The sequence below is a fragment of the Sycon ciliatum genome, chromosome 5 (assembly GCF_964019385.1).
Source record: "Sycon ciliatum chromosome 5, ocSycCili1.1, whole genome shotgun sequence".
Classification (NCBI taxonomy): Eukaryota; Metazoa; Porifera; class Calcarea; order Leucosolenida; family Sycettidae; genus Sycon; species Sycon ciliatum.
This window is the reverse complement of record NC_088647.1, coordinates 36,463,005-36,476,126: the sequence shown is the minus strand read 5'-3', so window position 1 is coordinate 36,476,126 and position 13,122 is coordinate 36,463,005. Positions and strand designations below refer to the sequence as shown.

Genomic DNA, 13,122 nt, shown 5'->3' with positions numbered 1-13,122 from the left:
CTTGACTCATCAGGCAATCTTCTTCTTGGATGTCTTCATACGGAGCTTGACTCGGGAGAATGAAGTTGAAGACACCACTGCAGCTGTACTTATGGTTGATAAATATGGTGGTAAAGACACACCTGGCAATATGGCGGTAAACACACGCCTGCCCACACACGCTCTCTAGGCTGCAAAAGTTCTGGCACAGAGCTCTCCTTCTCACCACCACCACGATCAGTTCGCGCCTGGCGCCTGGTCGATGCATGGCTGGCGGTATCCGGCATAGCAGGCTGGTACATCAAGTAGCGCATGGCACATAGATGATGACCCAGCAACGACATAGATCGATTGCGACGTACGTTTCGTCCCCGCTGGACTCATCAGGCAATCTTCTTCTTGGATGTCTTCATACGGAGCTTGACTCGGGAGAATGAAGTTGAAGACACCACTGCAGCTGTACTTATGGTTGATAAATATGGTGGTAAAGACACACCTGGCAATATGGCGGTAAACACACGCCTGCCCACACACGCTCTCTAGGCTGCAAAAGTTCTGGCACAGAGCTCTCCTTCTCACCACCACCACGATCAGTTCGCGCCTGGCGCCTGGTCGATGCATGGCTGGCGGTATCCGGCATAGCAGGCTGGTACATCAAGTAGCGCATGGCACATAGATGATGACACAGCAACGACATAGCTCGATTGCGACGTATCTACGTTTCGTCCCCGCTGGACTCATCAGGCAATCTTCTTCTTGGATGTCTTCAAACGGAGCTTGACTCGGGAGAATGAAGTTGAAGACACCACTGCAGCTGTACTTATGGTTGATAAATATGGTGGTAAAGACACACCTGGCAATATGGCGGTAAACACACGCCTGCCCACACACGCTCTCTAGGCTGCAAAAGTTCTGGCACAGAGCTCTCCTTCTCACCACCCGTGACCACGATCAGTTCGCGCCTGGCGCCTAGTCGATGCATGGCTGGCGGTATCCGGCATAGCAGGCTGGTACATCAAGTAGCGCATGGCACATAGATGATGACACAGCAACGACATAGCTCGATTGCAACGTATCTACGTTTCGTCCCCGCTGGACTCATCAGGCAATTTTCTTCTTGGATGTCTTCATACGGAGCTTGACTCGGGAGAATGAAGTTGAAGACACCACTGCAGCTGTACTTATGGTTGATAAATATGGTGGTAAAGACACACCTGGCAATACGGCGGTAAACACACGCCTGCCCACACACGCTCTCTAGGCTGCAAAAGTTCTGGCACAGAGCTCTCCTTCTCACCACCACCACGATCAGTTCGCGCCTGGCGCCTGGTCGATGCATGGCTGGCGGTATCCGGCATAGCAGGCTGGTACATCAAGTAGCGCATGGCACATAGATGATGACACAGCAACGACATAGCTCGATTGCAACGTATCTACGTTTCGTCCCCGCTGGACTCATCAGGCAATCTTCTTCTTGGATGTCTTCATACGGAGCTTGACTCGGGAGAATGAAGTTGAAGACACCACCGCAGCTGTACTTATGGTTGATAAATATGGTGGTAAAGACACACCTGGCAATATGGCGTCTATGTGCCATGCGCTACTTGATGTACCAGCCTGCTATGCCGGATACCGCCAGCCATGCATCGACCAGGCGCCAGGCGCGAACTGATCGTGGTGGTGGTGAGAAGGAGAGCTCTGTGCCAGAACTTTTGCAGCCTAGAGAGCGTGTGTGGGCAGGCGTGTGTTTACGGCCATATTGCCAGGTGTGTCTTTACCACCATATTTATCAATCTTGGAATGTCTAACAGTATATCATTTTTGAAGGAACCACAATTATGGAAACATAAAATACAATCGGAGTGAGAACAGAAAGAAAAAACAATAATAATAATAATAATAATAATAGTTACAGTTCGCATGTCACTCATGGAAGGATCCATGGGCTTAACGCATCTGTCAACGAAATCCAGGCAGAAGAGCCGACAAAAGGCATCTCATTATTGTTAGAACGTATCGCAGTAAGAACAACTACGCAAGCGCAGCACATTTTCCACAAGCATCAGCCATTCTTTCTTGTCTAGAGCCAGTTCAAAACAGTCAGAAATATCAATATTGGCGTGCTTTAGATCACTTTTAATATTGTCAATCCATCTGAGTAATAATAATAATAAAACAGGTCGCGTAATGAAGCAGCATAACGATAGATGTGCAAAGTCATGATGCCTGGTCCGCTTCTGTCCTGGGTTCACTACCCCGTGCGTTGCAGCTGCGAGCAAAACCAGCTCAGGCTGAGAGTTCCCTCCATGATTGCTTGTCCAAAGCGCGCATTCTGAGCCCACTCAGATCAGTCATGGTCTTCAGTGGCATGTCTCTGGCAGCTGTGCTTGCCTTGACTGCCGTGGCCAGGTTCGATTTCGGGCGTCCACGCACACCGGTGACATCTCGACGGAAGTAGTTGTCCATTGCCTGCTGTGGCGGGGCATCTGAGGGCATCCTCAGAACATGACCCAACATCCGGAAACGGCGGACAGCAACGGTGTGCGAAAGTGGCTGTGTGTGTGCTCTGGAATATAGGTCTTTGTTGGAGATGATGGCGGGATACCTAATTCCGAACAAGTTCCGTAGTTGACGTCTATGGAAGGCGTTCAGCTTCTCCAGTGCAGCCTCTGTCAGTCCCCAGGTTTCGCAGTTGTATAACAGTGTTGGTAGGACGATGGCATTGTAGAGACGAAGCCTGGTTTCCTCGGATACAAGTTGACGTCGTATCCAGAGCGAATACATGCGGCCATACGATGTTGATGCTTGGTCCATTCGTCGGCTCAAGTCCTCCTCTTCCCCCAAGAGAGAGCCAAGTTGCTTCGATCTTCGCCATTCGGTGGTGGAGGCAGAGATGTGAAGCCACTCTGTTTTGCTGCTGTTAACGTTGAGTGACCAGTCACCCAGGCCGTCAGCTATCACGGGTAGGGAGTTGGCAAGCCATTGTCGCTCAGTCGAATAGAAGGAAATGTCATCGGCATATCCTGTTTCCTGTGGTATTGCTGCATCAGTGTCTGGCCGTGGTGGTGGTGGTGGTAAGAAAAAACAAACAAAACAAAATTTAATAAAGGCAAGCCAACGAGTCATGGTGGTGAGTCTCCGACCTGTGGTCTGGGCGTCACCATGGTCACCGCGAGCTTGCGCACTATGAGAGTTTATACTATCCTGTCCTCTTCCTATCGAATAGGAAGAGGACAGGGGAGAACAGAATGGAGGGATTATGGTGATAACCTGAGAGAAGACTGAATAGAGAGGGGACTATTGTAGGCTCACGACTCGTTGCTAAACAAATCCTACTAGCATAGGACATCCACCACCAAACCTCCCCATCACACCTGCAACAACCACATCTTGCACCACAACGTCAACACCAACCATACACCCTTCGACAGACAAGAACCTACTCCATCGAACACGCACGCACAAACAGGCACAGAGATTCCCCCATCAACAGTGCCCTCGCCCTCTACATACTCACTCCCTATCGACATCACAACCCAACCTCGTAGAAATTCTTCCCGAAACAATGCATCCAGTCTTCTTTTGAGCAGTACCTGTTTATGCTCCGCGCACCCCCCCCCCCCCCCTGGTTTCTGATATTTCGAACGTGTGTATCTCGATCGCCCCTGCTAACGTTATTGCCCCCGCTTGTTTTTCATGATCCATTGCTTCTTGCCTCCCCAGGATATTTCCATCTAGCTGTTTCTGGCTAGTATCACTATCAGTTCTATCACACTTATCAATCGTCCTTATTGGCGTCACGCCATCGATTCGTGGAATAAAAGAATAATAATAAAAAGGTGGGGATGTGTGGAGAATAGGATGAGAGGGCAGAAGATGTATGGATGATCCGGGGTGGAGCACAGGTGCATAGAAATACTAGAACTTAGACATGGTCTACAATAGCTATTGGCGTATAATGCTCGAAGTATGGGCAGATTCTGCTCGAAAAAACAGTGAAATTGGCAGAACCATACAAGCCTAACAAAGCATTTTGGCCGGACTCGCTCCGTTTTGCAGTTCGTGAATGGCGCTTTGGTGCTGACAGCACAGCTCCAGCACTCACATAATGCCACACACCACCTACCGGTATTCACAGCCCCTGAACCCGCATGCTCCTGTGTTCACCCCTTCGTCTCCAAATCCTCCAACCCCAGCATTCGACGGAACTCGGGCCACAGGTCGCGCCCCACGGCCACCACCAAGGCCAGGGCCACACGGATTCGCTGTGCTCTCCATGATTTTCAACGAAATCCAAGTAAAATAAAGCTAAACAAACAAACAAACAAATCCACAGATTGTCCCCACATGGATCCGCTGTGCTCTTCATGATTTTCAACGAAATCCACAGATTGCACTCGCAGATTGCGCCCCACATGAATTCGCTGTGCTCTTCAGGTTTTGAGAGAAATCTTCAAATTGCACGAACCACACCCTGGAATTTTTCACCATACATAGTACGATGATACTTGGGTATGCTCCCTGAAGTCTCGCAGAAGCTCAGGTACGCGGTTTTACCGTGCCTGGTCTGTGCAATCTGGAATTCTCAGATTGCGCGGAACACCCACACTGCCCACACTGGGCCACAGGCGCTAGGCGCTAGGCACAGACGTTTTCTGGCATGTATTTCGGCTTTGAAAGCAGTAGTTTCACGAGTTTTATGATTTCATCGCGGACCACATACTCGACCCGGCGCTACTATGCTGCTGCTAGCGTCCAGTCTTTAGCAGGGCTCAGTACAACTACATGACCAAGTGAAGTGGCAGGTCATGTGCCTCCTGTCTTGTGTTTCCTGGCTTGTAGTTGTATTGACTATTGTATGTCGGTTGGCGAGCTCATATCCACCCTGTACTGTATATCAACGTGACGTACTTCCGTTGCCGCTCTTCAGGAACGGCAGCAGGCCATGCTTTGCGGATTTATCGACAATCTTGAGCTGGACAAAGAAGTGAGTTCGTGAGTGAGCTCTGCGGGAGTGCGCTTGCACGTGAGGAGGAAGACAGCTCGTGGCATTCCCACACGTACACGCGCAGCTTGTAAGGAGATAGAAATGCTAAAGTCGAGCCTCGCAGTCTTGCAGTAGCCTTCTTGTTCTAAGCTAACGTTACTTGCAGGGAGCTAACGCTGGTGTGCGATACCATACTTCAGAAGTCAGTTGCACCCGAGCAGCATATTCTTTTCCGCAATAGATAGAATTCCTTAGTGTGTCCAGCAGTTCCAACACACGGGCAGACATGGAGAGAATCGCCTCGAGAGGCGCGGGGAGTGCCAGCAGCAAGCGCTCTTCCAGAACTAACCCGGCACTGGATATCGTGACGGACCTGCCCGATGAAGGCAGCGGCATGGTCGTCCACCAGCCAATGCCAATGGTCATGGCCAATCCGCTCTACTTCGACACCCAGCTGCCTGCATCGCGATTGGCCTGGACTAACCAGATGGAACCTAGATGCACAAGCTCCGGTTGTGTGTGGCCAGGAAAGGCACCGCTAGCAGTGGCAACGGAAGCGCCGCTAGTAGCAGCAACGGAGGCATCGCCAGTAGTAGCAGAGCGGCCACTGCCTTCAGCGGAGGCGCCGCCAGCAGGGGAGACGCCGCCAGCAGCCGAGAGTCAACGCGAAACCGGCCATGAAGCGACATCGGTCGATGGCAACGCTGAGCAGAATGAGGACATCGCGAACCCAGTTGCTGACTCTCCTGAACACGAAGCGACTCGCACTGAGTCTGTGCACGTATCGCTTCAAGTTCCCGCGGTATCATTTCTACATGGATCTATAAGTATAAAGCCGGATGACTTTGATCATGATGTGGATATGGCAGAGCAGATGATGCATGTAGAGGCTTCAGGACTTAGTACCGAACAACAGGCGCAGGCACAGCCTCAGCAGAAAGGAAAGTACGAAAACTGGTGGGCATCGGAGATATTCGACTGTGGAAACAATGTAGACATTTGTGAGTACTCATATACCATTATTTTCCGGAGTATAAGCTGCACGTAACTACTGTCGTTGAACACTCAAAATTTACCCCCAAAAACGGGGGTGCGGCTTATACTCTGGTTTGGTTTGGTTGGTTTGGTTTTTATTATTTCAGTTCGTTGCCTCAACAGTACAAAGTACAAATATCAAGAGGGACGAACGAAAAGAGAAAATAAAACATAGCAGAGAGGAAGATGCAACTGAAAGGAAAGAAAAACGGAGAAGGAATGTGGACTGGGCGGATTCATGAACCATTACTAGAGCAGGGCAATGCATGAACAGAAGGGGCAAATCCGTCGATATTCATGTTTAAAAAATTCCAACCCTTATTTTATTGGTGAAATACATTTTCAAAAAGGAGGGGGTATAGGGATATAGTCAATTTGTCGTCATTTAGAGCGTGCAAAAGTTCTGTAGAAAATGATCTAATGTCCTCACTTCCTTTCAAGTGAGCAGGGAGGGCATTCCACATAAGAGATGCTCTGGTGATAAATAGAGTAGATGTCTGTATTTCGTGGCAAAAAAATGGGGGGGGGGGAGGGGGTGCGGCTTATACTCTGTAAATTACGGTAGTCAACAAGTTTTAAAGATGCAATGATGATGGTAGTGATTGGCTTGGGCTGAGTACTGTGAATATACAAAATTTCGGAACTGCATAATCATGTCGGCATTTCCCGATTTTCGACATATCGGCAGCAAGTTATTTTCAGCATGGGCTTTGTGTTTATTTGAAGACTCCTTCAATGTCCACCTCCACGGAAATCTTTAGTAAAAGGCGAAAGATCTATTCCTGGTTGAAGGTAAACCAGACTGTTACAAGTATAACATCAGCAAAGCCGATGTGAAATATTCCGTCCGTGGTTTAATTTACCCGTTTTGGGTCGGTGCCGGATATTGCCGACATTAACTACATGTAGCTGTACTCGGATGGAGAACCAAGGATTCATTTATAGCAAAGAAAATTATAAGTACACTCAACTTCTCTAATAACGACAATTCGCGAAAAACGACAGAGTTCCCATGCCCAGAGCAAAGTCCCATCTAACTGTAATACATATAATGAGACTTCGGGTATAAGGATACTTCGCGAATAAGGACACTTTTTGATGCCCCACCGGTGCACCGAGTGTCGTTATACGCAAAATTGACTGTACTCAGATACTCCATGAACCTTCCAAGTTGGAAGGCCGTTGGTTAGCGCTAGCGAGCAGTGCTCAAGCTCACTTCCTTGCCGTGGAATGTCTCAGTACGCCTTGTCAGTCTGGTGATACCTTGTGCACGTCTGACTGTTCAAAACCTGGTTTAGTTGGTGGACTCTAACGCATAACTTGTGCCACGCCGTTTTACTTGTTTCCATTAAAAAAAAATGAAAAAATGTATTATCCAAGATGTGCCATAGTATAGAGCTGTTAACCAGTTTGTTGTAGAACGTCAGTACCGTCGGTCAGTGTCGTGCAATGTTATCGCATGAGCTGATTGTTTAGTAACTGGCGGTGTTAGTGGACAGTATAGCGTAACTTGTAGTTCCTTGGTCCTTTTATTTATTTATTTATTTCTGCACCTCGTGGCATGTCAGGACAGCCAGTTGAATTGAGGAGAGGGTGAGACCAACCACAGAAGAAGAGAAAAAAGAAATTGAAGAGCACGTACACAAAGTGGGAAGGAATTAGCAACTTACAAAGCAATGGGATGCTCAGCGAGCTATGCAGCGGAAGTGGTGACTGTGATTTTGTTTACTGGGAGATACTGAAGTGCTGTCTGACGAGGGTACGGAATTTGGGCATATCTGGAGCTTGCCTTACACTGGGAGGCAGTTGGAGCCACGTGGAGTAGGAGGAAAAGAAAGGGGAATTTACGAATAGGGTAGACCTGGCTAGGGGGAGACGAACGCAGCTTCGGGTGGTGCCACCTGACTTAAACCTTAAAAGAAAAATTGAATGTGCCAGGGTGCACTTGGAAGCATCAAGGTAGTGTTGCAGAGTGGTAGTGGATGCAGCAGCATACAAGTCTAGATTTGACATATAACGATCAGTACGAAATATGATTTCGTTGCTTTAAATTAAATAGCTGCTGAAATTTTGTATATTTACAGGAACAAGTAGTGCTGGAGTGTCCGCTAAAGTAGTCATACTGGACTCTAGGAGTAGAAATGGACTTTTGACGGCATATTAGTAATCGATCAGGGTCCAAAAATAATTCACGTAAGCACCCACCTATTTCCTCTGGTTGAACTCACCCATAAATCGAAGCCTGGGTCGAAACCCACGTGATTTAGCGTTTATATACAGAACATTATCCAATGCTGTCTCCTTACGCCCTGACGTGCATATGTGTGTGTGTGTGTGTGTGTGTGTGTGTATGTGTGTGTAGTACAAGTACAAGTACAACAAGTAAGTGTGTGTATGTATGTGTATGTGTGCGTGTATGTGTGTGTGTATGTGTGCACGTGTATGTGTGTGTGCGTATATAGGCATGTGGGGATTGCTCTGTCCATGGTACTTGCTCTTCAAGATATCGCACATACTGGACAATAACAAGATAGACCGCGGAGAGAACCATCGCGCCGCGCGTGCCCAGCAGAAACCACTGGGCTACAGGATGGTGCGAGCAGTCCGACCCGTGTTCTATATCCTATGCTGCTTTCTCGGGCATCTGTTTCTACGCAAGAGGGTCCGGGATCGATTTAGTATTCAGGTGAGAAAGCCACAATGTGCACAGAACACTGTGAAAGTAAAGTTTGCACGACTGGCTATACAGTTGTATTGAGAAACACAACCAGCTTAGGAAATTTCGCATGACACACTGTGCGTGCGTGCAATGTGCACATATCAATGCATGCATGGATTAGTTCTTTCTACCAAATTCACTGTATACAGAGTACTTCACATCAGTGTCCGCTGCTCTAGGATTTCAAACCAACTGGCTACACGTGTACCTGGCATGACTCTTGCAACCGGGTCAGTCCCGGGTACATTCAAGTGCGGCTACTGCATGTAACGTTACATGAACATCAGGGCTCTGTAAATATTTTTGGACTCCCTGAGATTATGACTGTATTCCCAACCGGGTCACAAGTGACCCGGTGTTCTTTTGCCAAATGGGTCCAAATACCCCCCAGCCGGGTGGCTGACCCGCTCTGGAGCAGACACTGCTTCGTGTACACTAAAGAAACCATTGACGGCATTTCAGCACATAACGGTTAGCAAGCAGCTACCAACTCGAAGGGAGATGGAGGAGTGGGTGGCACATACCAAGCCCCTGCATCTCCCTTGGAGTTGCGGGTAGCTGTTGCAGCGCCAAATGATTCTGTGCTTCACACCCAGTGTCAAAAAGATCGCACGCCACTCACAATCTAAATTGACAGGACCTTGCTTTCAAGCAAGTGGCGAGAAACTGAGCATCTATTAGTATGTTCTTTTTAATGCAGTATAGTCCTGAGAATTCACTCTCCAGAAGTACTTCTCGAATTAAGACTTGTCACGGTGGACCTCACGTAACCGCATTACACTGTATAGAAGAAAAAGGGATCTGTCAACTGACACCTGCTCCATCAGTTGCATTTCGCTCTGTTCTGGTTTTCAGTTGACAAACCCTCTTTTCTTCTATATTCCTGAGAAAAATATGTAGCACCTGATCACTGCCGATGCCACTTGTGTATCCGCAGCACATGACAGTTACCATCACGGGTACGGGTCAGCTACACGATTGCCATTGTATTTTTGACATGCGTGCACGTGCTTCTACGCATGCACAACAGTGTTCTATTTATGATATCAGGCCCGGAGGCAGCTCCTGAGAGGTGTGGTACGGCACCTGGCTGGCTACAGAGCCGACCATTACCCTATGATGACTGAGTTTCAGTCTCATGGGAGCATGAACCGCGTACCAGTGGTGCCGGTAATGGGTATCCAGGACTCGTGCATATCTCAACTGAGCAAGCTTGACGATGGGTTTTTCCTGTTCCCTGATTGTGAATCTCCAATCATGACTGTGATGAAAATTACACATCTACAATTTGAACAAGTGCCATGTTACGTGGTGATGTCTGTGGCGTTTTATACTTTAAGAAGTACTTGTCATAGCTTTAATTAAAGTATTCATCAGTTTGAGCCGGCGAAAGGTGCAAACAATTTTTAATTAAATTATTATCTCCTCGCAGATGATAATTATTATGATTGTGAATTTGTGATGCGTATTTGCCCGGCAACAGGGATCCTTGAAGAATGACTGCATAGTCACTTGCCTGTGTGGCCTGTGCGCCGGCTGCCAAGAAGCTAGAGAAGTTCAGCAGCTCGGTATTAGCGTCGGAAATCAAACCCAGACGATAGACAAGGGAAAGCTGCCCCCGTTCTACCTGAAGAAACTGCGCCACGACGCCATAACCAAGTCTGATCGTAAGATCGTAGCGGTGTGAGCCGATCGGCAGTGACTGCGTTGTGTGTGTGTGGACCAGTACCAGTACTTATGCCATGATGACATAACCAAGTATCATGGTAGGATCATAACGGTGTGAGCCGACCGGCACTGACTGTGTGTGTGGACCAGTACATGTATACCAGTATTTGCGCCGCAGGATGCACGTCATGAGAAACACATTGCTGCCACATGGGCGTATGCAGACATTGGCTCACCGGCGACAACCACCAAATGGCTCGCAATGGATTCTTCGCAGCGGCATATGTGCACGTCTACCTCAGTAGCTGTGCCAGTACGGCAGTAGTGGTCTGTGTGTGTGAGCCTACTGTGTCACATGACCTGTGTGCTCCTATTTCGGTCACATGACTACATGCTGCATTTGTTCATCACATGGTGATGTCATGACAGTAGAGATCAATGCATTACTCAGGCTGACTGGAGGTAGGGCTTGTAGTGAAGTATTGTCTTTTTATCGTATATTATTGCACACACCTACAGAAGAAGGGGAAACACTCAAAGACAAAGCAAAAAAAACAACAATGGGTGTGTGGGTGCTACATGAGCTGCACTGGTGAGGTGCAGTGGACTCCCCCACCGACCACTGCATGATAATAGTGAAGGTACTATTGTCGTGTTGGGTACGATCTGTAGCTGGAATTCTAGTCTGGCCCGATGGACAGGTAGTAAAATAATACTATATTGATGTTGCACATCAACTGTACCAGGCACTCACACATTACAGTACATTGTAAGTAATGGCATTGCCGTAACTCTCAACGCTTTACAATACGGCTGTTCCTCTTATCTCTGCTTTTATGGTGGACAATGTCGATGCTGTTTCGGCTAAAAGAAACTTGGCTTTATATATCTACAATTGCATTTCGCTGGCAGGCTTAGCTCTGCTGTTATTTAAACCGTGAGAGCTTTTCAAGAAGATCGTACTAGAAGACCTCACCTCATCGTGGCTTTTAAAATCACATTCATATCATCTGAGAACTATTTATGCAAAGTCTGGCAAGCTGCGAATACGCCATAATTGGTAGATGCTCTATAATTATGTCTCTCAGGCCGAGCCAGAACTCCAGAAGCACTTACAAACATGATTGTGATTCATGACTCGGAGATGGCGAAGCGCTGCTGCTGATAAAATATTATGATCGCTACTACAAGGAAGCTGGCTGCTGCCACATAAATATTATAATTATTATTGCTTGGAAACAATGCATTTATTACTCAGAAGTCTTTTTCAAATGAACCTGACTGACGATGTTTCACTGTCTGTGGAGGGCACCGATTGTGATAAGCCGGATCATCACAATATTTATGCCTTGCATGGAGCAGAAACCAATATTAGTAGCTGTTTGTATGCTGTGGCATATTAAATGATATAAACTTTACCGGCGGGATTGTACGTCTCCCAATCACCAGTGAAAGTCACTGAAGAAGGGTCTATGGCTAATCATGGGATCATCCAGATTCCTATAACCATAAGGATTGGGAATGGATGAAATGTGCCGCAAAGTAAATCTTCACCACAAGAGTGTTGATAGCGCAATGACATCATTAGGTACCAGGAGGGTTCTAACGCAAAGTTACTTAGTTAGTTGACCCGAAGGTTGCGGAAGTGACCTTTCGGCAGGTTGTCATGTCTTGGCAGCTTCTGACCTTGTCAACATGTGACTTCATCTTTCACCTCTTGGGTAACTAACAGCTATCAACCATTGTTACCTGATCATATGGGATCATGTGAGACGCTCGTTTCAACCGGATAGTAGTGTGATACAACAAATTAGAAATGTCAAAACGTGATTGGTCTACCGAATGCCGGAATTATTGTAGCCAGTACATATGTACATTGGTAACATTGTAGGGGCATATCAAAGTGAATGTGCCACTGCACATGTTACCAAATGTACCCAAAGCGAAATGACCAAACCGTGGGCAGACCACGCAAAAACCCAGTCTCGGCTCTACCACTGACACAGCCGGAAAACAACTCAACGTGCAGCAACACGACGGAGAGGAAGACCACACGTCGGGCCAGCTGAAATCGTCGGTACCACCCATGCCCTTGCCACCACCGGCACACCATTGTGCCGGCATTGATGGCTGGGATAATCCGATTGGGGTGGACTAGCCCTTGATGGACAATGCTAGAAAAACTGGCAGGTTCTGCTAGAAAAGCAGTGAGATTGGCAGAACCCTACACCGTGACCTCATGGCAGGCACTTCCTTGAATTCCCATTCATTTCTTTATCCACATACAAGGAGGAAAACTTCCTTCTGCCAGCAGAGAGGGCTCAACACAATAATGTGGAGCACTAGTACACACAAAAGCCACAATGGAGGTTTACAGAGTTGTCGCCACTCAGAGATTCTTGCTCAATGCAATCATCAGGCTACTTATTCCATGTTCAGTGGGACTTGGCCAATATAAAGCTGTGTGGACCCTGGCTAGCGCCAGACGTTACTGAAGTAACGTCTTCTGCATAGCTACGGGAATAAAGCATAGTTTGGTGATAGCTGGTTGGTATCCTCCATACATGTGTATATGTACCAAACATGCTTGGTACATATACACATGTATGGAGGATACCAAACAGGTAGACATACCAGAAAATGGACCAAATTCTGCCAATTTTTCTATAGCGTTAGCTGCCAATGGCTAGGGTGGACCCACCCACACACATCACAACCAGAAGCCATGGATGAC

The 13,122-nt window shown here is 47.6% G+C and overlaps 1 protein-coding gene and 1 pseudogene across 1 annotated transcript; one reads left to right on the top strand and one right to left on the bottom strand.

Moving 5' to 3' along the window:
- Window positions 1-4,840: 4,840 nt before the first annotated feature.
- LOC135818537 (uncharacterized) lies at window positions 4,841-11,752 on the top strand. The gene is made up of 3 exons (XM_065331932.1): window positions 4,841-5,967; window positions 8,464-8,687; window positions 10,204-11,752. The coding sequence occupies exons 1-3, from the start codon at window positions 5,253-5,255 to the stop codon at window positions 10,405-10,407; spliced, it is 1,143 nt and encodes a 380-aa protein (XP_065188004.1). The 5' UTR covers window positions 4,841-5,252; the 3' UTR covers window positions 10,408-11,752.
- LOC135818638 (U5 spliceosomal RNA) lies at window positions 6,716-6,807 on the bottom strand (annotated as a pseudogene).
- Window positions 11,753-13,122: the final 1,370 nt, after the last annotated feature.

Bases quoted from the DNA above. Each gene is read 5' to 3' on its own strand.
- LOC135818537 (XM_065331932.1), top strand. From the start codon at position 5,253: ATGGAGAGAATCGCCTCGAGAGGCGCGGGGAGTGCCAGCAGCAAGCGC. The intron at 5,968-8,463 runs GTGAGTACTCAT...GTGCGTATATAG, and splicing joins TGGAAACAATGTAGACATTT to GCATGTGGGGATTGCTCTGT. The intron at 8,688-10,203 runs GTGAGAAAGCCA...GCCCGGCAACAG, and splicing joins GGGATCGATTTAGTATTCAG to GGATCCTTGAAGAATGACTG.